This window comes from Chelmon rostratus, chromosome 6 (genome assembly GCF_017976325.1).
Source record: "Chelmon rostratus isolate fCheRos1 chromosome 6, fCheRos1.pri, whole genome shotgun sequence".
Classification (NCBI taxonomy): Eukaryota; Metazoa; Chordata; class Actinopteri; order Chaetodontiformes; family Chaetodontidae; genus Chelmon; species Chelmon rostratus.
In genome coordinates this window covers 22,218,162-22,246,037 of record NC_055663.1, presented here as the reverse complement: position 1 = coordinate 22,246,037, position 27,876 = coordinate 22,218,162, and the positions used below count along the sequence as shown (strand labels likewise).

The following is a 27,876-nucleotide window of genomic DNA, read 5'->3' as shown; positions in this document are numbered from 1 at the left end:
TTGTTTTTGAGCAACAGTGGGAGTGTATGGCACACAGGCACAAGCTGTATCAGGCGTGGCACACCTGTATTCATGTCCATGCAGAACAGCCTCTTAAACATGTGTAAAATTCAACAACAACAACTGTGTTGCTCATGAAATGTTAAACAAGGTAACTCAAGAATACAAATGACATCAAAGCAGCAACACACCCGTTTAAAGCAGGCAGGTCACAAAATGAACAATGAGGTAACGGATCTGAAAAGAGGAAGAGTCAGAAAAGTGCGGGTGTGTGTGTGTAACTGTCACACTGTGGGCACTGGTCTTCCCTATGGGGATAAAAACACAAGTCCTCATTGTGTGAATCGTTGAAATTTAGGGTGAAGACTTAGGGTCAAGTTTAGGCGAGTAGTGGCTATGATTATGGTTTGGTATCAGTCTCCAGGAGATGAATGTAAGTGTCTCCTCGAGAATCCCTGACTGTTAAATGCACCACATTATTCCTCCTCCTTTTTCAATAAGAAAAATATGCATCACCACAGTTACCCTTTAATTCCCTCATCAGTCTGCCTAAAGATGCGTGTGCTCGTCAGGGCCAGCAGAGTGACGGTGTTTAATCACCCATGTGCTTGTGTTTCGTAGATGCCCTGACGCCAGCATCCAGCCCGTCGTCGGTCGTGTACGGGTTGGCAGCGGGCCTTGAGGAGTTCTCGACTTCCTCCTCATCGCTCAACCTGGAGTGTCGAGTTTGTGCTGACCGCGCCTCGGGCTACCACTACGGAGTCCACGCCTGCGAGGGCTGCAAGGTGAGCCGAAGATTGCGCGCATGAATTATACAGTCAAACAAGTGTTTGTGTGTCATGGTGTCACGTTAGACGTCGGTGACGACGGATTAGTAGCGACTGAGCAGGTGGGTCTCGTTAATGGACATGCATACCATGAAGGACATTATCGTGAGGTCTGGACGGTCTCATCATCACACCCTGCGCCGTATCTTACTTACTGCTGCTTTCAATGCCTCCGTCAATATTTCTGTCAATATCCATCAATCACCTCCTCCCAAAGTCACCCACACTCAAGCGCAGGCAAGCCAGGAAGCACAAACAGCCACAACAGACTAGACATGAACCAATTTCAAGATAATAAATCACACTGAGAAGTATAACACTTGGGGAAAGTAGGACGCGCCAGGAAAGAAAATCCAGAGGCGGTGTGTCTTGTGACTAATGATAAAACGCGTCAGGGATACCAGCCTCGGCCTTCACACGTGGTCGCTCAATAATCTTTCAGTTAATTGTTTACCAGTCGTGTTGAAGAACAACCCAAGGCTGTTTTTTTTCAAGAGGCACTCAAGGACAAAGATAGTATGACTTGAGGTGTGTTTTCATGTGTTTTTCAGCCTTCACTATTCTGTATTGCTTTAATATAAATATAGTTTAATGTGGTTTACCCCGAACTTACGCACTGCTGCACCTATTCAAAATGTTGTATTTTACTTGATTTTGTGCATTCCATGTAATCTATTTTTACCTATATTTTATTATTCTAATTTGTGATTTTATGCATTGTATTTAATTGCTATTTTCATCCTAATTTTGTCTGTTTTTATGTCTATTCTGTCTTTTCTATGTGAAGCACTCACTTGGTGCATGTTGTTTCTTTCTTGTAAAGCATTTTGAGCTGCAATTCCTGTATGAAAGGTGCAAATAAAGTTTCATCATTATGCTTTCAGTATCAGTAACTGAAGGTGAAAAAAAACTGAAGGCGAAGCAGCTATTGAAGCAAGAGGCTTTTCTGCACCTCCTCACTGTGAATCCGCTGGGGCAGCAGTGGGAGTATGAATGTCAGGAAGTGATACATAAACACGGTAACTCCGTCATGTCAACACGCTGTTACATAAACATCCACACCGGAGCAGCGGCTCACTGGAGTGTGAGTCTGTGCAGTGGTAGAACGACTGCGTGTCCGTTTTTGGGCAATAGCGTATCTGCACTGTATCTAATAAGTATCTAGACTGGACAAAGGCCTTGCTCGGTCCACAGGGCAGAGTTATGTGACCAGTGCAGGGTGAAGACATAGGGCTGTAAAACGTTAAAACAAGTGTTTATCACAAAAGTCAAGGTTTGTTCAGGGAGTCATTAAAGGTGCGTCTATCAGAAATGGCCTGTGAAGGTGCCACAGGGTCATGGTGAAGGCCCTACTTGGAACATTAGCTGGGTCCGCTGAAGGCAGCATTTCTCCATCAGATCATAAGAGGTCAGCAGGGACTGTCACATTTCAAAGGCTGCTCCAGGTTCACACCAGAATCACAGTTGTCATCTTTTTGAAGCCTTTATTCGAAGGTGGACAGTAGAGAGGTGACAGGAAATGAGGCGAGGGAGAGGAGGGAATGCAGTGTATGTCGCCCGCTGGGAATTGAACAGGAGGAGTCAACAGTATTCGTTTCATTCGTCTCAGGCACTACGACGGCGTAAAAGAGCCTTCTGTTACCAGGATTTTTGCAGATGCCCTTTCAGTATCCCGTAACCTTCCATGTGCCTCTAAATATTTGTGTGGTTGCCTGCGGCTCCCGAAGTCCATAAATATCATAAAAACATCACATGACCATATGATGGTATGATATGTGATATGTGATTATATGTATTTATGTGATTGGCACAAACTGGAAAGTTATGTGTTCAATCATTCAGAAAGCTTATGTCTATACAACACCTAATACTCCTGACTAAATAAGCAACAGTCAGGTTCAAGATAAGACAAAAGCATCATTCGTTATTCTTATTGTTGTATATTAAACATTAAACACTCATCAGGGCTTCAAATTATTGAGAAAATGCAAGTCTCACATGCAAAATCACCAGAATTCATTCTAATTTTAAGATATCTAATATTCTTGTATGAAACAACTTCACATACACACACATGCCATGTTTTTTTGGTCATGGCTCAGCAATGGGAGGAGGCCGACCTCTGTCTTTGTCAATTCACTGATCCTTTAAGACAGTGGACACAAGCAGCGTCAGCACGACGGCCGTTTGATGTGAACTCCAGTTCTGTCTTCATGTCACCTTTGTTTTATGTGTGTATATGCGTGTGTGCACGTGAGGTTGGAGGTTAGCGGGCAAGAGTCAGTCGAAATTACTTAACATGTGCTCACGTGGTTGTAGCATGTCTGTGTAATCCAGTCCTGTGCGACTGTTTGTGTGTGGGGCTTCTGGATGCGTTTTGGCACACAGGGTGACATTTTGGGGATAAAATTGCGATTTGCTACTAAGAATGGCTAAAGATGTTATTAAGCAATTCCCAAGGACATTTTCTAGCCTGCAGCCAAGCGCAAACATGCCACTTGGCATCTGTTGCTCGCTAAAAGTTAAATGTTTCTTTTTGTTGTGCAAGTGAGGAGAAACTGATGGTGAAACTGTATCTGATATTGCCAGACACCTTTCATATGTGAATAAATAGCTGCTCCTGTAATGGCTTAAAGAGTTGGTCAATAGTTTTTTTTCTGGATCCTGAAACTGGTTTCATAACAGCTGAGTTTATTACAAGTTGATTTACAAGTCTCTGTAAATTGGCGAAATATTACCAGTAATGACTTTTTTTTCTCCATGTGAGCGGTATTCACGTTTTCTTTTTTCTTCCCTCCCCCCAGGGTTTTTTTCGGCGGACCATCCGTCTGAAGCTGGAGTACGACAAATGTGAGCGCCGCTGCAAGATCCAAAAGAAGAACCGCAACAAGTGCCAATACTGCCGTTTCCAGAAGTGCCTGTCGGTGGGCATGTCCCACAACGGTGAGTCCTACGGGGCAGGGCAGGTCCGGGCAGTTCTTCAAGTCCTGCAGCGCACACACACACACACACACACACACACACACACACACACACTCACTCACACATGCATGGTTCTTGTTACTTGTAAGCACACACTACTTAACAGAGAACCACAGCCAGCAGATGCCAAGAAAGATTGAACAGGCACGCACACACATAATTAGCACAAATAAGCAATCTAACACCACAGTCTGGTGTTAAGTTGCCTGTCAAGGCAAGTCACTAACTGAAGATTAGTCCCAGCTGCTAGACAGCTTCTTCAGAGTGTACCTGTTTAAACATTTGGACGATGTGTATTTATTTATTTCTTTATTTATTTTTAAAAAGACCGCTTCGATCTGTGTGCAGTTCATGGTCCGTCTGTGTCCGTGCCTGCTGCAGCCTCTGCAGCCTCTGCAGTGAGTGAGTGAGTCAGGTTGAATTTCATCAGGTGAATCAGGTGCAGATATGTGAACACATGACCAAGAGAGCCTGTCCACCCGATGATGTGATTTTCAACCTGCCACAACCTATGGAGCACACTCACAGTGGGAGTTGTTACACAGATGGATCTGATGATGATGATTAAGAAAGCACATTTAAGAGACCAAAATGTCAGAAATAATTAGCACTAATGCTAAATAATCATACCGCATTAATGTATTTATTGTGTTTGTGAAATTGACTCTGCGCTGTGTTTTACAGCAATAATGTCTGTCTTGTTCTTTACACTTTTTTCTTCTTGTGTGAAATGTGAGGTTTCAAAAATAAATGTGCCATATTTCAGCAGAATAAGAAAAGAATGTAACAAGTTGTAAATTTACTTGTTCTCATTATGACTTTTGTTGGAAAAATTGACTTTATTCCTGCAACGTTACAGCATTTTCTAAAACTATTAAGAGTCATTAAGAGTCTTGTCCGTCACAGAGAAAACACCTGCACATCCAACACCTTTGAACAGCCTAAACACAGTATTGTCTTTCTTAAAAGCTGAATCAGATTTCGCCACAGTGCTGCTTATCTTTGTGCAAGAATAAGGTTAAAGCACCAGATTCTGGTGAATATTGTTTACTCTGTGTAAACATACAACATGGCATGCTGACCCCTGGTCAAGGTTAATGTCCTGATTGGGAGGGGGGGGGGCACTGAACCAGATTCTGGAGATTGTGTGTGTGTGTGTGTGTGTGTGTGCTTGTTTTTTCTGCTCTATCTGTATTTTTAGCAGGGCAATCGAAAAGGTCAATGTAATCAGTAGGCTAACATATAGACTGTGCACACTTTGCAGATATATACTGGTGGCAGTGAACTTGTGCATGCAGAGGCTGGACTGAGTGTCTTTTTTTTTTTTTTTTGCCCCGTGGGGTTATTGATTGAAGAGGCTTCCTTAAGCCGTAGTCCAGATTGTGATGATGATGCAGCAGTGCCTTAAAGCTTAGCAGCAGCGGTATTTCTGTCAGCTGCATTTCCTCTTACGGTATATGTATATTGAGTTTCGTCGGCCTAAATGTAACTGTAGAGGGGGAGGAAGGTGATTTGAGACCAGTGCAACCTGAGCTTTTGAGATCTGGTGGTCTGAGAGGCTACAAGACCACGGCACTGCTAATTTTGGAGCTTTGTCCCTCTCTTTCTATCGACCGTCAATTGATTTCCCAGTTACATCTCAAGATACTGGATCTTCCTTACTAAAGTGGCTCAGCAGTTTTGACTTCTATCAGTCGAAATCTATCAAGAAACGTTCAGGCATCATCAGAAAGAATGTTTGCTTTTGTTAATGTGAAGTTTACACATTAGAATAATGGCTTATAATAAAGCACAGTGAGTTATGTTTGCATTTAAGCTTTGTTATACTATCTGTTTTATTTATTTAATTTGGAATCCTAAATATCTGTCCATAACTGATTCTGGTTCAGCATAACAAAATGTGCATTTATTAGTGAGTTCAGTGAGATTTATTAAGTAGAGAGACATTTTATGCCTTTATTCTAAAGTGAACAGAGGTGAAATTTCTTTATTTTTATTTCTGAAACAGGCTTATGGCCATGGGTTAGTCCAGTGTTGTCTTATTGTGAATTCCTGTATCAGCAACATCCCTTTCTTGCTGTCGCCACGGCAGCAAAGTGCTTTTATTATCACACAACATACAGATGATTGAAAGTTTCCAGAAATGTAATACATCAGATGTTCTGTACTGGCAAGATGTGATGGCGGTTTATGAGAAGCTGAACTAAACTCCAGAGAGATAACAAGTCTTAAGTGGCGATGGAGGTGTTTAATGGCTGGAATCTTCTTTCACAAATCAGCCGTTGAAACAGATGATTTAATGGAAAGACAGACTGTCCCCCCTCCCCCCCACCGCCACCTTTAGACCCCCCACTCGGGTCACAAGCTCATCCCCTCACACCGGTTCTTAGGAAATTGACTTACGCTCAGCTTAACATCACTCACTTCCTCTCTTCTTAATTGGACTTGGCTCCTGCCCAGGCGCCCACTGTGGAGCTTTACCAGCTTCAGATGATCCATCCACTTTGCGAGCAGTAATCTAATGGGCCCGCACGCTGTCTGTTAGCTGTTAGTTAGTATCTCGGCCCCGCTCGCTCAGTCCCACTCGGCTGGCCTGGATCTGTATTAACGGTGGGCGGCTCGTGGGAAAACGGCGAAATCAGATCTCCTTTTATGCTTTTATAGTCTCGTAAATGCAGGTTGTGGGTGCAGCTGGATGTTGGGTCCTGGAAGAGCGGTGCGTGTGTGTGTGTGTGCTTGTGCAGCTTGTGCCCATTTAAATTGGCGAGGAGGGGTTGAAAACAGTTCACCTCTAATCTCATTAGTCAAATGGGATCAGGCCGTCTGAGAGATGCCAGCGTCCTCTCGTAGAAAAACAACTCCTGCTGTACAGTGTTGAAGCACACTCCACACAACCGATGCCCGCTTCCAACACACCACCTGATATGTAGCAACCTGTCAAGTTCATTCAGAATTTTCCACTGCTGAAATGCATAAAAAGGAGTCATTTTACAGTTTTTGTTGAATAGACATTGATTTTCCACTCTCATCGCCTTCTTTCTTTTGTGCTTTATTGGCTTTATCTCACTGTGATCACTTATTAGGATTCTCATTATGATTCACAGTTGCTCCAGCTGAAGAACAACTGCCAGTTTTATTCACAGATTTACTTTATTCACATGTTATTAGCAGCTTTCAGTGCTTTGTAGCTTGCACCTGTACGTCATCTGAAGCTGGCCTCCCGTGATCCTTTTCCAGAAGAAACTAGCTGTTTTGTAGTTTAGGCTGCGCTGTGTGTGCGGCAGATGATCAGCTGTTACTCAGCACAGGTGTTGGCCACCGCAGGCCACTCCCCGGCTCCACCACCGTTCATCAAGGGTTGTTTTTATTGCACACGTGACTCTTGAACTAATTTTAAATGCATTCAGGGTGAATGCATGAATGAATGAACTGCCTGTGTCAGTAAAAGTGAAGTAGGTGCAGGTCATGTTTTTGTCTTTGATCGAACCTTCCACTGCTAATGGGTGTGTGCTTTCCTGACCTCTACGTTGTTTTCGTTAGAATTAGTGTCTTGAACTGGAACTATGCAGATCTGGTCGTTGCTGGACTCTTTTTTTTTTTTTTTTTATTAACAAAATGCGTAAATAATCTTTATAAAAGCAGACTTTAGCTTTGATTTAACGTTGAAATTAAGGTCTTAATCTGCACTTGGATTCAGCTGTAATGGTGATTCACTTATACTAAGATTAAAGAATGATACATGTAGCATCACCAGGGAGCGTCGTCATGGACGTCAGGTCTTTGAGCTCAAGTCACTACATGTAAATCATCAACATAAATCTTTGTGTTAATGTTTGTAGCTTGCTCATTGGTCGGGTGTTCGGGTGGGAAGCCAGTTAGATTTTGCTGATTGTGACACTGTGTTTGTCTTGAAAATGTAAGCTTCTCTTGTTTAGAACGCCGCAGCACGCTGTCGTCAGAGCCATAGGTTGTGAAACATGGCGCTCTGGCACCGCGTCTCAGGAAAACAACAAGAGCAGTGAGATGTCTGCTCCTTCTGTGTTTTCAGTGGGGCTATTTTTGAACATTTCATTGCAGCAAGTTTTGTTTGGACAGATTTTTGGATACATTTATTGTTTTTTTTTTCCCCCCTCTCTGCTGATATGTTGACTTGGGTTCATTTGACTTCGTGGGGTGTCTTTGTAGAGATTTTGAAAATGATCCCTCCAGATGTCAGCATCTTGAATAAGTGATTATTGTGGTTTTGTGGAGCTCGAGCTATTTCACGTTTTCCAAAATTGTGTTTGCTCTGCGTCCTCACTTTGTGCACTTCGTTTAATATAATAATATTTAATGTCATTGCATTTTCTGTAATATCTGCAAATCTAGTCTTTGACATGACAGATTTATTCTGCTACAAATTCTGCAGCCTTAGTCTGACTCTCTGTGTGCTTTGCTCTCTACAGCCATCCGCTTTGGTCGGATGCCCCAGTCGGAGAAGCTAAAGCTGAAGGCGGAGATGGTGACGGGGGACAGGGAGGTGGAAGACCCCCAGCTGGCCGACCAGAAGACGTTGGCCAGGCAGATTTACGAGGCCTACCTCAAGAACTTCAACATGAACAAGGCCAAGGCTCGAACCATTCTCACCGGCAAGACCAGCACCCCTGTACGTTAAGAGTAGTGGGTTGGTGAGTGAAAGGTGTCGCGTGTGTGTGGATTGCGTGCTCATGGCTCTTGTCATGACCAGAATTTCCTCACCGCTCACGTTGCATTGCAACTTTTGATTTATTGCTTCCCCGCTGGAGTGATTTTAATCTCATTCTGACCACATTCAAAATTTGCAATCAAGCTAATGTCTCAATGTAACCTGGCAGCCGGTACCTCGGAGGTTACGTGCAGCCAGCCAATGACAGAAATAACTTGCTCAATCAGCAGTGCGAGCCAGCGCGCAAGCTGGACAAGGAAACATCTGTTTGCACAGAAACGATATAAAGAGCCAGTGTATGAGCCCATCACCTCTTCCTCCGCCGCCTGTTTCCCTCCCTCCCGCGCTCTTTTCATCACCCAAAAACATTCCCTCGCAGCCTCCTTCCTCTCGCTTCCTTCTCTTCGGTAAAAGGGGGCCGACAAGGGGAGGGTCAGGGACTGCGGTCCCGGGTTGTTGTGAATTCCATGGATGGATGTACGCAGGTGTAAGCGGGACAGGTCCAGCGACGTGCACCGCCCCCACTTCTCCAGGAGATCTAAGCTTCTAGATCGATAAGTGTCCGTTTAGAGTCCAGGTGGTGTCTGTGGGGTTTGCAGCCGTTGGGGAGAAGTGAGTTGGAAATGCCCATAGTGTTTGATTCACGCTTGATTTCAGAGTTCATTCATGGTGTCACAGCACTTTTAAACAACATGGAACTTCCCATGAAAGTCAGGTTGTACCATTTGCCACAGTGTGTGCACGAATGCCGACGTGTCGGATAACTTTGACTCTGAGATTGTTTCTGAGCACAAAAGAATGCCCCTCTAATGTTGTTGCATCTCACATTAGTTATTAGTTGTTCTAAAATGCAGATGCTGTTGCAAAACATTCACTTTAATTATTGTTCAGAAACTCGAATGGTTAATCGCCCTCGTAGAAGAAGTCGATCCTCCGTCGTCGGCTTATTTGGATCCAGCTAAGACCTGTAACTTAGCCAGAAAGTTTCCGTCAGGTTTGACTCATCAGTCTCAGCGTCTGGGAGGACATGAAACCATAATTGTGTTGGCTCTGATTAGTGTACAGTGAATACTGCTTGTATCATCTGACTTAACTGGTTTTGCTGGGCTGTTGTTCATCTTAACAGTACATGCAGACTTGACTGAATAAGTCCCTGAAAACAACAAGCAGTTCATAATTTTGTTGTTAGCAGTGTTGCTCTCTGGATGGTAATAAGTTCATGATGGAATTCATGGACGAAGCCTACTTTGCTGATCTTGTGGCATCTTTAACTTTTTATTGTCTAATAGTTTGGTTTATGACCAAATACCTGCAACGCTAAAGACATTACCATCGGCAACAGCACTTAGCAACTGCTGGCATGCAACACAAAGACAATGAACATGGCATGCTGTACATTATACCTGCAAAAGATCAGCATTGTAGCATTGGCACTTTGAGCATGATAGCATGCTGACATTAGCATTTAGCCCAAAGCATCATTGTGTCTTGTTGAGACGCTGCAGCATTTTCATCAATGGATCCATGAAATAGATCCGCTTTGTTTTCTCAGATGCGTTGCAGCCACTAGTCAGGTTAAGTATAGTGCTATCAGTGTAAATTGTATTAATATTTTTAGAAACAATGACCTACAAACCCGTTTGAGCATCCATAAGGGAGCAGCTGCAGGGTCAATGAGAGTAATTATTTGTTCGTGGAAATCGTAAAAGTCAACAAGGGCTGTGGGCTCACCCACTGAAGTTCTTCTCTGAGGTTGTGGCAACAATAAGATAATGATTTTGGTTTCTTTGCATCTGCAGGATTACACAGCAGCAATTCAAGCAGTGAGCCCAAAAAGGGGCAAAATCTATCCATTAGAAAAGTATTATTTACTGTATAAACATGCATGCACACGAAGCGTCAGAAGTTTTCATGCAGCATTGTTTTGAGGCAGAGATTAAAATGGCATAAATCAACGTATTATTTGACGATCTGTCACACGCTATCTGATGATCAGGTGTCATGTTGACGTAGAAGTCCCACAAAGCTAAACAGCTCTGGGTCACGTCTCTCATGCCTTCCCTTGCTAGCACACATTTAGCGCAGCGTTCATGAATCAGAGCTCTGGTGTCATGTGCAGCGGCAGGTGGAGCTGCTCATCAGATGCTGTAACTTGTCCACTGTGGGAACAGTGACACAGCTAAAAACACCCATGAGCTAGCTGTAGAAACAGTCACTGCAAACATGAGCTGCTTACTGCACCTTAGCCACATTTAGCCACATTATTAGGATTGTGTATACATCTTTTTTTTTTATTGTAAAAGAGTTTTTGCCAAAGTCTCAAATGAGTTCCCTTCTTGTTTTTGACATTTTGAGCTTGACCTGGTGCGCCCTCTGTCCTCTGACACTGCTGTACTTTAAACTTCAGCTGTATTTCTGTAGAAATTATTTACACCTCAAACCTCTGTTGAGTGTTAAGAGTGAAGTGGACGTCCATAATTATATAATTCTGATATGGAGGGTCAAGGAGATTATGTCATGGTGGAAATATTCATGCATCAACAGGAGCTCTGTGCTAGGCCTCTCGTTTCATAGAGATTATAAGTAAACACCAGAGTCAGGACGGTTTTTCATGTAAAGAAGTTTAATGAGACAACCCTGATTCCAAACAAGTTAGGACGCCGTGTAAAATGCAAATGAAACCGAACATAATCGTTTGCAAACAAACTGAGATTGCCGATGTGATTATCTCAAGCTCATGTAGTAACATCCTTTATATAATCATGTGTTTCACAAAGTGTTGAACCTCGCTCCATCATCGCTTGTGAGCAACTGAGCCTTTTCAGGATGCTCCTTTCATACCCAATCATGATACTATCACCTGTTACCAATGACCTGTTTACCTGTGGAACGTTCCAAACAGGTGTTTTTGGAGCGTTCCACAAATTGTTTTGTTGCTCATGTCCAAACTTGTTTGAAACATGTTGCTGCATCAAATTCAGAATAAGCAGATATTTACAAAAAGTTGATGAGGTCAAGCATCAAATATACTGTGTTTGTGCCGTTTTCAATTGAGCAAATTATCACATTCTGTTTTATTTAAAGCACCCCAACTTTTTCAGAATAGTTCATGTCTACTCAGATCAGGTTTATGAGGACTAGAAAACACACGACACACTGAGCTGACTGCATTTCAACTGGAAACCCATTTTAAACCAGACTTATAGCTTATGAGAGTGCCGTTCTCCACTGTTCGCAGCCTTTCGTCATCCATGACATGGAGACCCTCCAGCTGGCAGAGCAGACCCTGGTGGCAAAGATGGTCGGCTCAGGAGGAGTGCTGAAGGACAAGGAGGCGGAAGTTCGGATTTTCCACTGCTGCCAGTGCACGTCGGTGGAAACCGTCACCGAGCTGACAGAGTTTGCAAAGTCCGTCCCCGGGTTCTCGAGCCTGGACCTCAACGATCAGGTGACTCTTTTGAAATACGGCGTGTACGAGGCCCTCTTCGCCATGCTCGCCTCCAGCATGAACAAGGACGGGCTTCTCGTAGCGTACGGCTCGGGCTTCATCACCCGGGAATTCCTCAAGAGCCTGCGGCGGCCGTTCAGTGATATGATGGAGCCAAAGTTCCAGTTTGCGATGAAGTTTAACGGGCTGGAGCTGGACGACAGCGACCTGGCCCTGTTTGTGGCTGCTATCATCTGCTGCGGAGGTGAGGATGCAGCAAAAATAATAATGTTTATAATTAAACTACTGATTTGCAGTGTGGAATATTTGATCTTCTTTCTCTTTCTGCTTTCTGTGAACTCTTATCTATCTCAAATCGGATGCTTTCGTATTACTCTGGCACTACCTTCCTATTTGAATGTTTTCATTCCAGCAAGAGATTATGTTTCAGGAGTCTCACTCAGGTTTACTTTGCTTCCTCTGTGATTAGACCGACCGGGCCTGGTGAATGTGGCGCACATCGAGCGAATGCAGGAGAGCATCGTGCAGGTGCTACAGCTCCATCTGCTGGCCAATCACCCCGACGACACTTTCCTCTTCCCCAAGCTCCTGCAGAAACTGGCTGACCTCCGGCAGCTGGTCACTGAGCATGCACAGCTGGTGCAGGAGATCAAAAAGACAGAGGACACCTCACTTCACCCACTCCTGCAGGAGATCTACAGAGACATGTACTGAGGGTTGTGGAGGAATTACCAGGAGAGGCACTCTGCAAACCATCTCCTTTTTTTCAGGGACAGAAGAAGAAGAAGAAGAAGACTCCTCCATAAGCTAGGTTGAACCACTTAAAGCCCCCCCAATGCAGCAAGAGTTAGCTTTGATCAGCACAAGAGGTCCTATTTAGACCCTAAAGAAGAGGCTGATGAGTCTCTTGGTTCGACAGGGCTCTCCACTCCATTGTGTGGACCTTCATAGGCAGAATAGTCATGTATGCAAAGATGTGATGTACAGTTGATTGAGCCCCTACCTACATACTAGTGTATGCAATGTTTGACCAAAACACTAAATGCTAATTTGAAGTCACTGAGGTGACTTTCATGGCTACCCCCATCCTGCCCCTTAACAAGCCCTAAAATGAGGAAAGAAAGTGAACTTAGAGTCGCCACTCCAGCAGCGGGTTTGAAAGTCGATTTTTATGCTGATGTCAAAGAGCAAAGAGCCATAAACCCAACAAACACCCAAATGACTTCAGTGGCAGCAGCAACTTTAAGACGGCAATGATGCAGTTTTTTTCTGCCATATTGGCTGTCAATAAAGGGCGATGATGGCTACCCAGCCCTCCAGCATGCTTCTTCACCTTTTTATACCCAGAGACACAATTGCGGTGCCACCAAGCCCCTAAACATAATCATTTATTTGTACTGTAAGTCTTCTAAGCCATAGTTTGTTTGTAACAATACTGGAAATGATCAGTCTTTCATATCCTGTTCTCTTCCTAACAACAGTGTCAAGACTCGGTGTGGATTATCATCACTTATTACTCAACTGTGCGGGCAATAGTATTTTTACACTTAAAGTTTGTACGAAAATGTTAAGTTTTCCAAGAGTGGCACAGATTCACTGTGCACATGCACCACGATGCACATCTGAAGCACAAACACGCCTGCGATATGTGAACACGAAACTGTTTTGTGCTGGACCCCTGTTAAAATGCCTTTTTTTAACAAAGCACGTGCACAGACGTTTGGCACTCCATCCTGTTTTGTGTCCTGGTATTCAAGGGCTAACACCAAGATAAACCGCATTGCAACCCTAATACAGGCAAGACTGAAAAGCGGATTTGCTCGAAATTCACTCATCTGTTTCTTAGTTTCTCACTCAGTGAAGCCCCGCTCCTCAAAATTACACCTCATTATTTTTTTTCCCCTCATTTAGGTGTGTTGTGTCTCTCCTCCTCATAATGGTATGGCCTCACTTTGCAAAAATAGATGTTTTACGTCATCAGAAACTTGTCATTTTTGGTGAAAAGGCGTCTGTTGTTTGAAGACGAAGGCAGTCTGTAGATGAAGACGAAGGCAGTCTGTTGCCTTTTCAACAATCTGACAAGTGTTTGGTGATGGATGAAGACCAAATACCTTTCCACGTGGTATCCTTTAGCTGTTTTTGCCCTCCAATCATGATGATAGCGGTGCACGTGAGGAGGCTGCTCCCGCACTTTGTCATCATACTGCCTTTAGTAGAAAATGAGCACGCTACACAGAAGACCTACAGTGAGGGAATGCTGAAGGGGAAACGGTGAAAGCATGCACGGCCCATGGTTTGGATCACATGTGTGTAAATCTGCTAGAGGAAGGCTTTCCCCTCCACCTGCTTATCCAGCCAAAACCTCCTCAAATCATCGTGAATTGATGGAAATTCAGTCACAAGAAGTGGATCTTGTGTTTATAATCACATCACGTTGTATAAACACAGTACTGTACATAGCTGAAATGATCACGTTGACTGCTCGCTCCAGCTTTTAACTCATGAGGTATACAAGGTACTAATGATGATCAACTTTTGTATTCCTCCATTTGGTAAATACTTTTAAATGTTTGAAATTTTACAGTTAATGTAGTTATGTACTGTATGTTTTTGTTTTGTTTTGTTTTGTTTTTTTTGCTTAAATGCCACATACATGTGTTTAATTGAATTGGATCATATTTTTATACTAAAGTATATATATATGACTAAATCAGATCATTGTTCATTTGAAATGGCACGATTGAAGAGTGCAGTGTAAATAGATTTAAGGGTAACAGGGCAACTGGTAATCTGAATATCCATAGATCTGAATCCCGTTGGGGACATTCCTTTTGTTAATTGCTATTTTTAGATAGAGAACCATCAATGCTGCAGTATGCATCCAGTTGATTCAACTGTGTTTCATCTACACGTCAAATTAAGCTCTCATCATTGAAACTGAAAGCATTTGTGGGCTGCCACCAGCTCACCGCTTGCGGTAGCTGATTAAAACTTGACCTTCGTGACCTTTTGAATGCAGTGAAAACTACATTTATCATTTGAAAGGTCAAGCTACAGTTCAGCACTGATCATACGATGCCGATCTCCTCCTTTTGTACTCTGTTCTCAGGTCGCACATTCAAAAACAAATGGGTAAATATATGCACAGAAAATCATTATTCTTATCAGAAATCGTCCATAGTTGCCTCCTCTTGTTGAACAAAAACCACCTGTATTTTTATCTTTTTTTCACCACACCTCTGCTGATTAAACAGAGAAACTGAATGCACTCATAATTTGCCATCACATTAGCTTATTACAGTAAATAAGATGCAGTAATGAAAATGCAGTATATACTGTTTTATAATCCTGTTTTTGTCATGCTTCTTTTGTCTGATTTTCCTCTCCTCACTCGCTGCTATATTGTACTAACTCACCAAACATTTCTTATGCCATGAGTAGATTACTGACCTTCAAGCTGCCTCTACTTACTTATTATATCCTCTCACAGAATGTCAGTCCCACATGCAGAATACATTGAACGCAGCTCGGTTCTTCCCCCTCGCCGCTTCCCGGGACATGGAGGTCCCGGGTGCGCTTTGGGATTAACCACAAACGATCCGTGCCTTAGCGTGTGCCCATGCCATAAAACACTAGAGATTCAGAAAAGAGACTTGACTCGTGCACACACACACTTTTAGAGTTGTGAACGGTCGGTGTCATCAGCTAGAGGTAGCTGTTTGAGACACACAAGGGCCACGCAGACAGGAAATGATGTTGCAGCAGATTCAGGAAACTATCCTATGTACGGCAAAAACAGAGGCTGAAAAGTGCTATTGAAGCTTCATTTTACCGTGCGGAACAGTAACAATGAAGGATTTGCTTTAAAAAAGACAGACTTTAAAAAAAAACTAAACACAGAATGGTTGAAACACTAGAGCCAGGCCCCAGAGGAGAAGTCATGTAAATTTGTGATGTCTGCTTACCCTTAGGAATGTCTGTTTTGTGTTGAATTGACAAGGGACTTTTTAACTCGTATCAGGGAAACCTAGTCTTCCTTTGTTGAACTAGCTCAGGACATAGAAAGATACTGTTCCTCCCTCTATCTCTGTCTCTCTCTTTCTCTCTGGAATCACTTCATAGTGCTCTGCCTTACAGCACACAAACACCAACAACAGCATTGATTAAAATTACCTTTATTTTTATTTTCCAAAACTGACAGAAAAATGTTACCAGGGAGCAGCAGTCATAGGAATTAGATTTTTTGATTTATTTTTTTTCTTCCTGGATTTCATGGAGTTGTTTTTTGTGGCTATAGTGTTGTGCGAAGAGACAACAGAGACCGTCTTTGGATGTGTTGTTAATGTGTACTGTGGCGTGGTAACAATACTGTAAATGTTTGATGAATGTATATCTAGTCATTTAAACAATGGAACAAGTTGTTATTGAATGGATTTCAAAATAAAATGATTTTAAAATCCACCACATTTTGCATTTTTGTTGTGTTTGAAGGTAAATAGACAATGCTGGAGTCCAACAGTATGAAAGTTTATGTCTATGATGTATCAATAAAACATATTCAGTAACAAAAACACAGCAAAACTCATTAATTCAGCAAGAAAACTGAAATAATACCTATTTTAAAACTAGATTTTTTACACAAGGACCCTCTAAAATAAAGGAATGGAAGAAACCATAACACTCAATCGTGCTTGTAATTAAAGTAGATATGAGAAATGGTAAATTACTGCTTTTCTGACCTGTTTGTGTGTGCATGTGTGTACGTGCACACTTACTTCATATCCCCCCTCAATATGTCAGTGCACCACTTAAGTCCCCCCAAGTCAGAAAAGTCTGGACGTCTCACTGCACAACTTAAAACTTGCAAAACTGAAAAATGAAATATTTTAAAAACTAGATTTCCACACAGGGACCCTCTGAAACACAGGGCCTAAAAAGTATATTGTGCTTACAATGAGCAAATTCCATATAAATCAGTTGAAATCATTTGCTTAGAGGTAGGATACATATAAAAAGCATAGAGACATGGTGGTGGTGGTGGTGCAGAGTGTCGATCGTGGCTTATTTCCGCCCCCTGGTGGCACAATCCGGCCACTGCCTCACACCGACATTGTGCTTGGGAACTCCTGCAAACAGCGTAGCGCCCTCTTGTGTTGGCACCAGTGCACTAGAGGGCGCTCTACTCCTGAAAAACTACCCATGATTCTCAACTCCTCCCCTCCGTCTTCTGGTCACATTTTCCAACATGGCTGCGTCCATGGTGAGGACCTGCTGTTATGTATCGCGGCATGGATCCTGTATTCCGCTCAGAAGAGCGACTTTTTGCCTCACACTCAGGTCTAAATTTCACCGTTCTTCTACTGCTCTTAACGGACTCCTTCTTTCTCTACATAAACGCGGTATTCTAAAGGAATCTTTCCCAGAATCCGCAGCGCAGGACCAGCTCCCTCAGTTGCTCCAGTCCGGTGCTCAGACTTTATATTGCGGCTTTGACCCCACGGCGGACAGCCTGCATGTGGGCAATTTGCTCGCTATCATCGGCCTCCTGCACTTCCGAAACGCCGGCCATCATGTCCTCGCCGTGCTCGGAGGGGCCACGGCCCAAATCGGAGACCCGAGCGGGAAGACGGGCGAGAGGCAGCGTTTGTCCGCGGACGTCGTGGAGGTGAACACCCGCAGCATCCGGGAGAGCATCCAGAGGATTTTCACCAACCACGAACTGCACTTTCACGACGGCTCCAGGAAGCTGGGCACCGTGACTGTGCTGAACAACCAGAGCTGGTACAAGGACTGCAGCTTGGTTGGGTTTCTGTCGGAGGCTGGAAGGCACTTCAGGATGGGCACCATGCTCAGCCGCCACAGCGTGCAGTCCAGGCTGAAGAGCGCAGACGGTATGAGCCTGACAGAGTTCACCTACCAGGTGTTCCAAGCGTATGACTTCTACCATCTGAACCAAATATACGGCTGCAAGATTCAGCTCGGGGGCTCCGACCAGCTGGGCAATTTGATGTCTGGCCATGAGTTCATTCACAAGTAAATGTCCATCCTACTTAAAAAGAGTACAACAGGTTATTGAAGCGGTTTTATTCCAAACTTGGTTGAAAATATAGATAATTTAATATATTATTCAGCCTTGGTAATTGTATGCACGTCAAAAAATGTGACTAAAGGTCTTGTGTGAATTGTGGGAAGCCACTATTAAATTCTGCATACCTCTAATTCTTTAGAGAAGCTCTGGACTCTCATTTTGGAGCTTAATGTAGTTGTCAAACTAGAAGCAGCTGCTGTTCATCAGCACAAAGTTATGATTTCTACCAGCTGAACCAAATAAAAAGCTGCAGCTCCAGCTGGGCAGGTTGATGTCTGTGAGCTCATTCACCAGAAAATCCCCTCTATGACTCTATTATATCTATATATCCAACACCATATATATAAATGTATAAAGTCCACTCTTAAATAATCATATTGATGTTTAATACAGTGGCGTTTGTTCAGCTATTATGCAAATCAAACGAAACCCTCCACCCATGTCAAACAAAGTTTCTCATTTAATTTATTTTTAATTAGAATTTGCTTGAAATCATGAGTTTGAACAGCAAAAATGTGTAAAATGATAATTTCATCTCTATTTGATTTCACTGGAAGTTAAATTATTACCAGCCCTCATGATCAAGCATGCAAAAAGGCACCAGCAGTTCACCACAGGACAGCTTTCCGCTCACAAGTTTTGAAATGCCAACAACGAACATGCAGCCCTTGTTTAAAGAACGCCGATTCCTCTGCAGAGTGAGTGGTGAGGAGGTGTACGGCCTGACCATCCCGCTGGTGACCAGCTCTGTCGGGGACAAGCTGGGGAAGACGGCTGGCAACGCAGTGTGGCTCAACAGGGACAAGACATCTCCCTTTGAACTCTACCAGTTCTTTCTCAGGCAGCCCGACGACAGTGTGGAACGGTAGGTGAACTGACGCCTATTGGTTAGTGAAAGTGAAAATGGGTGCCATAAGGTTCTCAGGTTGAGACAGAATCTAATATCCTGTACATGCAGGTATTCTGTGCACTGTAATAGAAGGCTGAGGTGTATAATGTGGTCTTTTCGCAGGTACCTGAAGCTGTTCACCTTCCTGCCTCTGGCAGAGGTGGAGAAGCTGATGGAGCAGCAGCGAGAGGATCCAGGTAAACGCCTCGCACACAAACGGCTGGCCGCAGAGGTGACGAAACTGGTGCATGGAAAGGAGGGACTGGAGAGCGCAAAGAGGTCTGAACATGCTGTGTGTATTTGTACTGTGTGCAGTATTCACTGCTCTTTTATTTAGTATAATTTTGCTACATCATTTCATACAGTTTTTATGCATATTCTTTATTTGGGTCAACCTGTTAAAGGCAGCAGGAATTTATTCAGTTGGAGAATAATTAAATGTATTTGAGGACGACAACAAGTCCTGAACTCCACTAGGGTCACTGTTCTGTAGCTGCCTGTGACCTCTGACCTCCTTGCGGTGAAGACATTTTACCTATGCAACAAAAAAAAGGTTATATTTGATATAATCATTACAGATGTAGCAACGCGCTGTACCACAGCAGCGTGCAGTCCTTGGAGGAAATGAGTGATGAGGAGCTTCAGGAGCTCTTCAGGGAGGCTCCCTTCCATGAGCTGCTGCTGGAGCCGGGAACCACTGTGATAGACGCCTGCCGCAGGGTCAACGCCATCCCAGAGGGGCCCAAAGGGTAAGAACTCCCACCTTGCTTTCCTTAGACCCAGTAGAGTTGGGATGTAGGAAGAGCTGTTTTGGGTGCCTCTAGTTCCAGAAGCGAAATTGCCGTTCATTTTCTGCAGCTTGGATCGGCCTAGGCTTCTCCCGGTTAGATCATCAGTCCAAAACATTACCAGCTGCTTTTCTGACAAAAAAAGTCAAAGGTACAAGCTTGTGTACATAAAATTTTCCTGGGAGAATTCAAATGTGACACCCCCTTAAGGTGAATTCCAGCAGGAAAAATCCAATCACAGAGCTCTCACATGTGCCTGAACAGTAGGTGGAAGCTAAAGATCACACTACTATAGACATTATCAAGAGTCATTCAGAAATTACGTTATTGAAAAACTACATTACACCAGAGTGTCTATATGAACATTAAAGGGTCATTCCACCCAAGTTACAGAAACATATTTTTCTCCCCTACCTTTTATAGTATCAAACCACAAATATCGCCATGGTAAAGTACAGTTGAGGTACCGCTAGTCTGCACATTACTGGGAAAACAACACCATTTAGATGTGAATCTAAATGGTAAATAATGTAAATATATGTAAATAAAGACTCTTTAGAACGGATCCAAATTCTGTTTAATATTACTTTTTGGTGCACATTCAGAGAGAGTTGGATGGCAGATCATTTTCTACAGCTAAATACTGACAAAACAGAAGTTGCTGCAGTTGTTTCTGCCCCAGATGGCGCTGTACAGAAACTGATGGAAAGACTTGCTGCTTTATCCTCTTCTGTTAAACCTACCCTCCGTGATCCAGACTTCTTTATTGGCCGGGATTTGAGCCTCGACCAGCACGCAAACTGTTTGGCTCGCTCCTGTTCCTCTTCCACCCGAGAAACATTGAAGGAGATTGTTAAACTGTCCGTGCACTGAGCTCCTCCTGTCCTGATGGCTGCATTTCCCTTTTCACATCTCGTTTTGCATCATGTTGCACTAGCTTCCCATCAAATTCAGACTCCAGTTCAAGAGTCTTGTTATCACCACCCTACATTAAAGAGCTACTGTAGCCATATAATACCAGTGGGAATCTGAGGTCCTCTGATCAGGGCTTGTTGGTTGGCCCAGATAAAAGACTAAAGGAGAATGTGCTTTGAGGTTGTAGCCCCTAAACTTTGAAAGTCTCTCACATTGGACGAACAATCTGGACACTGTTGACACCTTTAAAAAGCTGGTTGTCTGAATTTCCTGTTCTTCAATGGTGAAATATAAATAAACGTATTAGTAATAGTAGTAGTACTATCAAACCTGCAATTAATGATTATTCTCATTATTGATTATTCACTTATTTTTAGATTAACCACTCCTTCTGTAAAATATCAGAAAATAATTTAAAGAATGTTACGTTTTGACTGGCCAGTAGTCCAAACTATGTTCAGCTTCCAATTAAATAAAACAGAAGAGCCACAAATCAGTGGATGTTTAGAATTTTTCCCTGATGAATGGCTCAAATGATTAAATGATTCAGCAAAATTACTTGCTGTGACTTTTAAGTGACGTTTTAAGAGTCAGCAGATAGTCTTTATATCACTGTATATGCCACACATAAGGCATGATTAGTCGATAGAGGGGATAATTGCCTGGACTCATTTATTTTCGAGTGTGAGCACAGTATAATCTGTCAGAGGTGTGATACACTGCAGTTTTGACATTGACTGGATGATTATTTTGTAAATTTGCATGTTGGTGATGTGTTTTGCAGTTCAGTTCAAGGAAACCCTGTGCTAGCTGACTGCTAACGTGTTTGTGTGCAGGTATCGAATGGTTTTGGAGGGAGCTCTGTGGATCAACCACAAGCGGACAGACAAACCAGAGCAGGTACTGGTCCCCAAACTCCATATCCTGTCAAATGGACTTACCTTGCTCAGAGTGGGCAAGAGGAACTTCTACATCATCAAGTGGCTCAGCCTCTGAGGCTTTCTGCTCTTTGCATGGGACCAGTTTGACCAATGACTGACTGGGAAGGTAGGCGACCACACTTCTGCAGGGTCAGTGAGGAGATGTGGATGGACTGATATTTGGAACATACTGAGTTTTTGGTGTAGCCTGAACCATTAGCAATTCCCTGTGGTTATCTTATAAATGTGTATATGCACAGATGTGACATTTATTTAAAGCTATGGTATTAAAAAGCATTTGATATCAAGATTGTTGCCTGCTCACTTTCTACTGACATAGAGATCTTGCAAAGGAAACACTAGGGGGCAGTATTGACCCAGTCATGATGGTGGTGCTGCAGGCCCACAGCTGCACCACATACCCTGCTGTGACCCCTTAGGTAAATAATTGCTCACATTAAAATTAAATTGCAACATTTCTCGCAAACAGGTTATGGTTCTATTTTAAGCAAATCGTGTTTCTTTCAATTTGGTGTGGACGTGAGGCCAGCAGCTGGCTTAATGTGGCTGTTTTTGCCTTCTTACTGGTGGAAGGTGTAAACTGTACCAGAGAGAAAAGAACAAGGTTTTAGATAAACTGCAGAATGGACTAACCTTGCTTGTAGGTTATTTTAAGATACCATAAATTTTATATTTTCATTAGTAGATTGTTTTTTCAAGATTGGCATTAGATTTTCCCTTCGAGAGCAAAGTTTGCACTGTGGTGTAAATAATAATTTCTAAGTTTGAACATGCGGGGCCTTTGTCATTCTTTGTTTTTTCTTTGTGGATTTTTTTTTTTTGTTCCATTTGCAGGCTTCTCAATGTGGAGATGTGCATGGCTTCCCAGTCCTACTACATCTGTTCTTCTCTTTTTCTCTTGGGTGCTGGTAGAGATGAGGACAGGGTCTGGGGTGTGCTGACCTTGACTTACTCCTCTCAGCTCCAGAGAACTGCTGGAAATACGATGTCATAAACGTACACATTTAACCAGTGTTCAGAAATGTTTTATTTGTTTTTCGCGTTTGATAGTTTTGACATCGGGGTATACCTACTCTAGCAGAGGGCCCACACCTTGAAGCTTTAGCCTATGTATTTTCAGAAATGTCATCGCTTTTTAAGGTGGAATGTTTACAAGCGAGTGATTTTTAACAGATTGTTGAAAAAACTGCCACCACTACTTATTTTTCGAAATCTTACTGGCAATTGTTTTGATAGCCGATTGATTTTGTATTTGTATGCAAATGTGTATTTTGTGAATTAAGGTTTTAAAATATGGATATTTTTTAGTTTTTGTATTGAGGTAGAGAGGTCATTCAAATTTAAAACAAAGAATTGTATTGTCTTAAACTCCACTCATTAGTCATCAGCCTGTTTTATTACTAGGATGAAGTTTTGTATATAAAAAAAATGCATTATACATGTCAAACACTTAATATTTAAATTTGTCAGCAGCTTTCATCACTGGCCTAAACAATTGATTTTTTTATAATTTGGTAGCTGAAATAGAAAACAAATGTAAACTTATGAGAACTTATTAGTTTGACAAAAAAGCATAATGTAACATTGAATTTAAAGGAAATGCTTTGTCAAACAACAGTCCGGGTAATATTTTTGTTGAAACTTTTTTGTGGACATGCTAGCCTTTTCAACTTTCATCGTCAGTGTTGTTTTCGTCGCTAAAGCAGTCTGAAGTTTGAGGAAAAACTTGGATTTTGGTGTAAAAAGAAGTACAGACGTGCTGGATGTTGCAAGCCTGCCGCAACTACCCGGTCCACCTTAAAAATGAGTGGGCGGGCGTAAGCGCTGTGGCCAATGAGCGGCCAAGTTAGCGTTTAAATAGCTCCTTGTGTCAATCATTTTTTTTCCTCTCCCCCCTCCTCTCAGTCAAGCTCCACTCTCAATCCCAAGTACATCTTTCAATCGCCATATTGGGTACTGAGAAGGTTTGACCACCGTTTCTCTCACTACGGACGAAACTGACAGAGCGGCTTCAGTTCCTGAGCACTTTGTTTTGATGATCCGCGGAGACGACTGTGGGCTTCACGACGCCGCGGCCGTTACCGTCTCCAGCTCGACGTATGCATGGCATAAGTCGTTTTACGCTTGTTTTGGATCTTGCTCAGCGACAAGGAGATACCCGTTGTTTTTGAGCGGTGTGTTTTTTTTTTCTTGTGAAAAACTGGACGCTCCCGGCTGTTTGAAAAATCCTTTTATTTCTTTGAGGGGAAAATGTCAGATGTGCGACTATCAAACGGCAGCCCGACGTTGGAGCGGACGGACCCGCGGGTGTCGGATCACCCGAAGCCGTCAGCCTGCAGAAGCCTCTTCGGCTCGGTGGATCACGAAGAGTTAAAGAGGGATTTAAAGGGACATTTGCGGGAGATGGAAGAGGCTGCCTCCGCCAAGTGGGGCTTCGACTTCGCCAATCACACGCCGCTGGCCAACGGCAGGCTCGACTGGGAATTAGTGGATTGCAGAGACGTCCCGAATTTCTACAGCGGGCAAACGCGGAGGGAGAAGGGCGTCTGCTCTGCTGGGAATAACAATGTGGATCTTAATGGGAATCATAACTGTGTTGTGGTTGCTCCGAGCGAAGACAGCGGCAGGTCTGACGGGCAGATGGAGTGCACGGAGCAGTGCACCGGGCTGAGGAAGAGACCTGCATGTCACGGTACTAGATTTGCATCCGAATGAACTCTGTTTTCAGCCGACTGCATTTGTGTGTAACAGGTAGCCAGGCTGGGGCTTATAGCAACATGCCGATCACAGTGGGGGGAACTGTTGTGTCGCTCATCGGGCTGAAGTGCACCGAAAATGTTTTTTATTTAGCTCTAAAATTGGAACAGAGCGATAATTCACATCTTTAAAGGGCGATCAAACACGCTGCACGCACAGTTGAATTCGTAATATTATATCTCTTTACTGACGGTAAACTTTACCTTTGCAGACCCCTCGGCCCAAACTAAGAGGTCACACACCAGCTCAGATGAGGTTAGTTGTCCAAGCCTGAGCCACTCTGCAGAATACACACCCAGAAAGACCAGTCCCAGGAGGCAAACGTGAGACGAGGAAACGGTAAGGAACTGTTTGGGATGTGGCGGAGCTTTTTTAAAAAATGGGGTTTTTCTTATGGGCTTCTGCATGGTGTCACCAGCGCGTCGGGGTAGAAAGTGCGGACTGCGTCTCGCCTCTTCCAGCTGTTGCTCGCTCCTGCCTCCGTATTTTGTTTGCAAATTAAACAACTTAAAAAAAAAAATCTTTATTGTGTTGTTACGATACTATCAGGTGGTTCCCTTAATGCAGCCGCTTTGGAGTTCATATTAAATAATGATTTGAATTTCTAACAAGTGTGCAGCTTTGACAGGCAAAATACTCTTTTGTGTGTGTGCGTACTTCAAAGGCGCTGTCAGTCTGTCCCATTCATTTAACAGCAATGGAGGGAACGGTGGGAGTAAAAGTGGATGTCGCAGCTGGCGGAGTTCACCAAAGCTTTCAGTTGTGTTTTTGCACCTCAGCCCGTTTCGATGCGCCAAAGGTCGCCGCAGGACGCGTAAAAGCCGAAGAAACGTGGCTGCACATTTGCACCTATTTTACTACAACCGCTGCCTGCCGCGGCGAGAGTTTCCGACTAAACTGTAAACAACAAGTGCGCTGAACAACAGTGTAGTAGTAACACGTCAGCAGCCACTGCCCTCAGCACGGAGCAGAGCGAGGACGGGAAGGGGCTGGTCTCAGTGCGTGCGCGTGTGCGCGAGCGCTGCGCACACACTTTGCGCACTAATGTTACGACACGCACACATCTGTGTCTGCCGGTGGAGAGTGTGCAGAGGAGCCTTGCAGGTCTGAAATCAAGTGTGCTCTGCTGGCCACGGCGGAGGGCCGTGAAATGTGCGCCGTGGTGGCAGGATGTGAACTGTCAAGGCTGCATGCAGTGAAGGAGAGACACCTAAGCTTGCCTTTTCAGTGCGTTTTTTGTAATCTGTGGAAAATGGTGATGTCTTTTTAGGATGTTTTTAGTACAATTAACAGGTAGAAAACGTGGTATTTTTGAGGCAGGAGCAGCAGGAGTTCATGGTACTCTGAACAATATCATATGTTTACATACCTGCTATTTTTACACCCCTGGTGTTTTGCACAGAGCCATCTGAATGTGCAAACAAACAGTTCGATAACTGTCACCAGAGAAAAGCAACACTTGCTGGGCATTTTGCAGTGCATTTGCATGTTTCACACCATATTTTTGGATGCTGGCTCGTTGCTTTCAAGCTAATCCACCCCCGCTTCGTCCAAGTGCAAGAAGGCATGCAGAAATACGAATGTTTCCATGTTTCAAGCTGAACACTATGCACGAATGTTCTGTCCGTTCTCGCTCATTTGCAAAAGTTTTCCCCAAGTGATGCATGAAGCTCAGTGTCATGAGTTAGTCCCAACCTTGCAGCCTCTCATTCCTTTCCTTTTCATCTGATTTTTGTTCTCCCACAGAGCCGAAGATGTATTTCCCCCCTTTTACGTGGGAAACCTCAGTGTTGGCCGATTTTTTTTTTATTTTTTTTTTTTTGGGAAGAGGAACTACACAGCATCAGAAACATATCAGCTCTCCTGACGACGGGGGAGGACGCTGTTGAAGCACTGAATAGAAACACTAAAGTTGTGGCACTCAATGAAAAAGTTACTGCCTCTAAAAGCAGTCAATGTAGCAGTGTGCAATTAGGTTTGATTTCCTTTTTTGCTCCTTTTTTTTACTACCTGTGTGTAAATAAATATACATATTATATATTTCTTTCCATATGTAGCACATAAGAAAAACATTATGATTTGATCACAAATCCTCTATGTAAAAAGGTGTGAATTTTGATTTGACTTGAAGAATTGCAGTGTAGGTTTATACATGTTTCCCAAATGCTGTTCTGATTTTGTTATTTTATTTTCTGAAAGGCAGTGTGACTGACACAGTCCCTAATTGCTACATTTAAAACAAAATCACGGCTTCTTACAGTTTCTTCACAGTGTATCTTCACTCCGTCATCTTCCTAACTCAGCAGTGAAGAACGGTACAAATGTAGCTCATCTGTTTGTTTTTCTTCCTCTGGTCACTTCGGTGTCACCAAGTGCAGGTTCTCCTAGAAGATCTGTTTCCCCAGGAAATCAGTAGGAAAAAAAATTACAATATTTCTGTAAGGACTTCCTTTACATCACCCGATATTTATTTTGTGATAGGTGCGCTTAGCATCAGTTGAATCCTGGAAAATTATCTTTTTTTTTTTTTTTTTCCAAGTTCTCCTGCACACCTCAGCCACATGATAATGGTGTGTTTGATTTCCTCTGGAGTTGTGAGGTACTCAGATATTGAAGGACAAAGACCATGCAAACTGCACAGGTTGTGTTGTAACGTCATCCTCTCTTTGACTGTATTCCTTTTGTTTTCATCAGCCTTAATGCTCTTCAGAGAGGAGGTTTTCTGAGTGGGGTTGAATGTCCTACAATACCAAATACATGGTTGCTTCAGTACGGTTGCCAGCGCCACCTGTGCTCCTTAATTGACTTCACATCGTCTTACTTTGTGATAACCTTGACTTAAATTTGCATATATGTTTGTACTTCTTTCACCAATGTTGTTAGCCTGCTGAGGATGCAGATGTGAGCATCTAAAAGCTTCCCTTTATTTGCCTAAAGTGTGGGTTATATTCAAAGAGACCAGTGTACACCTGGATGGAGAGAGAAAACAGCTCGTCTCAGAAATGCAGTCACCATGCCTGTGTATTTGTGTAAATCTTTGCAATGTACCTATGTACATAATTTTGTAAAAACACTGAGAAATTATACTAACTTATTTATGTCAAGCTTTTTTATGTAGAATAAAAATGGGTTTTTGATTATGGTTATCCAAAGTGGCATTTACTTTATTATAATTGTCTTATTTTGTAAAAGCATATTTTTGGTAGTTTTTTTTTTCTTATCAATAAGGTTGCAAACTGAGCCTGATAAAATATTTGATGTGCATTTTGTAATGTGTGGTTATAAAATGTGTTGCAATCAATTAAAAGAGAAAATTAAATCTATCTGACTTGTGGATGATTTTTACACTTGGTGTAAATTCACCAATCACACACACACACACACACACACATTGCTCGGTTTTTATCAAAACTAACCTTGAGAAAAATAACTGCAAGAAAAAAATATTGCACCAAAATTTTCCATCACCATTATAGTCTACAACACACTTCGGGAGGTGCAGATGACTTTGCAGCAGCTATGAGTGGATTTCTGTGCATGGAGGCATCCTGGTACAA

At 43.0% G+C, this 27,876-nt stretch overlaps 3 protein-coding genes across 4 annotated transcripts in view; all 3 read left to right on the top strand.

The window, feature by feature from the left end:
- Nucleotides 1-16,391, top strand: part of pparab (peroxisome proliferator-activated receptor alpha b) — a 31,948-nt gene extending 15,557 nt beyond the window's left edge. Inside the window, exons 3-7 of the mRNA XM_041939607.1 lie at nt 622-785; nt 3,632-3,770; nt 8,255-8,454; nt 11,732-12,185; nt 12,411-16,391. Coding sequence (XP_041795541.1) covers nt 622-785; nt 3,632-3,770; nt 8,255-8,454; nt 11,732-12,185; nt 12,411-12,655 — 1,202 coding nt within the window. The 3' untranslated portion in view covers nt 12,656-16,391. The remainder of the gene's footprint in view (nt 1-621; nt 786-3,631; nt 3,771-8,254; nt 8,455-11,731; nt 12,186-12,410) is intronic.
- Nucleotides 16,392-17,185: 794 nt separating this feature from the next.
- On the top strand, nt 17,186-22,924 carry yars2 (tyrosyl-tRNA synthetase 2, mitochondrial). Of its 2 annotated transcripts, XR_006006905.1 has the most exons (6): nt 17,186-17,974; nt 18,727-18,894; nt 19,042-19,197; nt 19,497-19,667; nt 21,458-21,668; nt 22,397-22,924. XR_006006905.1 is itself a non-coding variant. In XM_041939467.1 (5 exons), the coding sequence occupies exons 1-5, from the start codon at nt 17,187-17,189 to the stop codon at nt 21,615-21,617; spliced, it is 1,443 nt and encodes a 480-aa protein (XP_041795401.1). In that variant the 5' UTR covers nt 17,186; the 3' UTR covers nt 21,618-22,333. The 2 variants fall into 2 exon arrangements, 1 of the variants encoding a protein (XP_041795401.1); XM_041939467.1 differs by lacking the exon at nt 22,397-22,924 and having other exon boundaries at nt 21,458-22,333.
- A 354-nt stretch (nt 22,925-23,278) lies between these two features.
- cdkn1bb (cyclin-dependent kinase inhibitor 1Bb) lies at nt 23,279-27,456 on the top strand. The gene is made up of 3 exons (XM_041938974.1): nt 23,279-24,254; nt 24,531-24,658; nt 26,066-27,456. Exons 1-2 carry the CDS (start codon nt 23,813-23,815, stop codon nt 24,644-24,646), a joined length of 558 nt encoding a protein of 185 aa, XP_041794908.1. The 5' UTR covers nt 23,279-23,812; the 3' UTR covers nt 24,647-24,658; nt 26,066-27,456.
- The last annotated feature ends 420 nt before the right edge of the window (nt 27,457-27,876 follow it).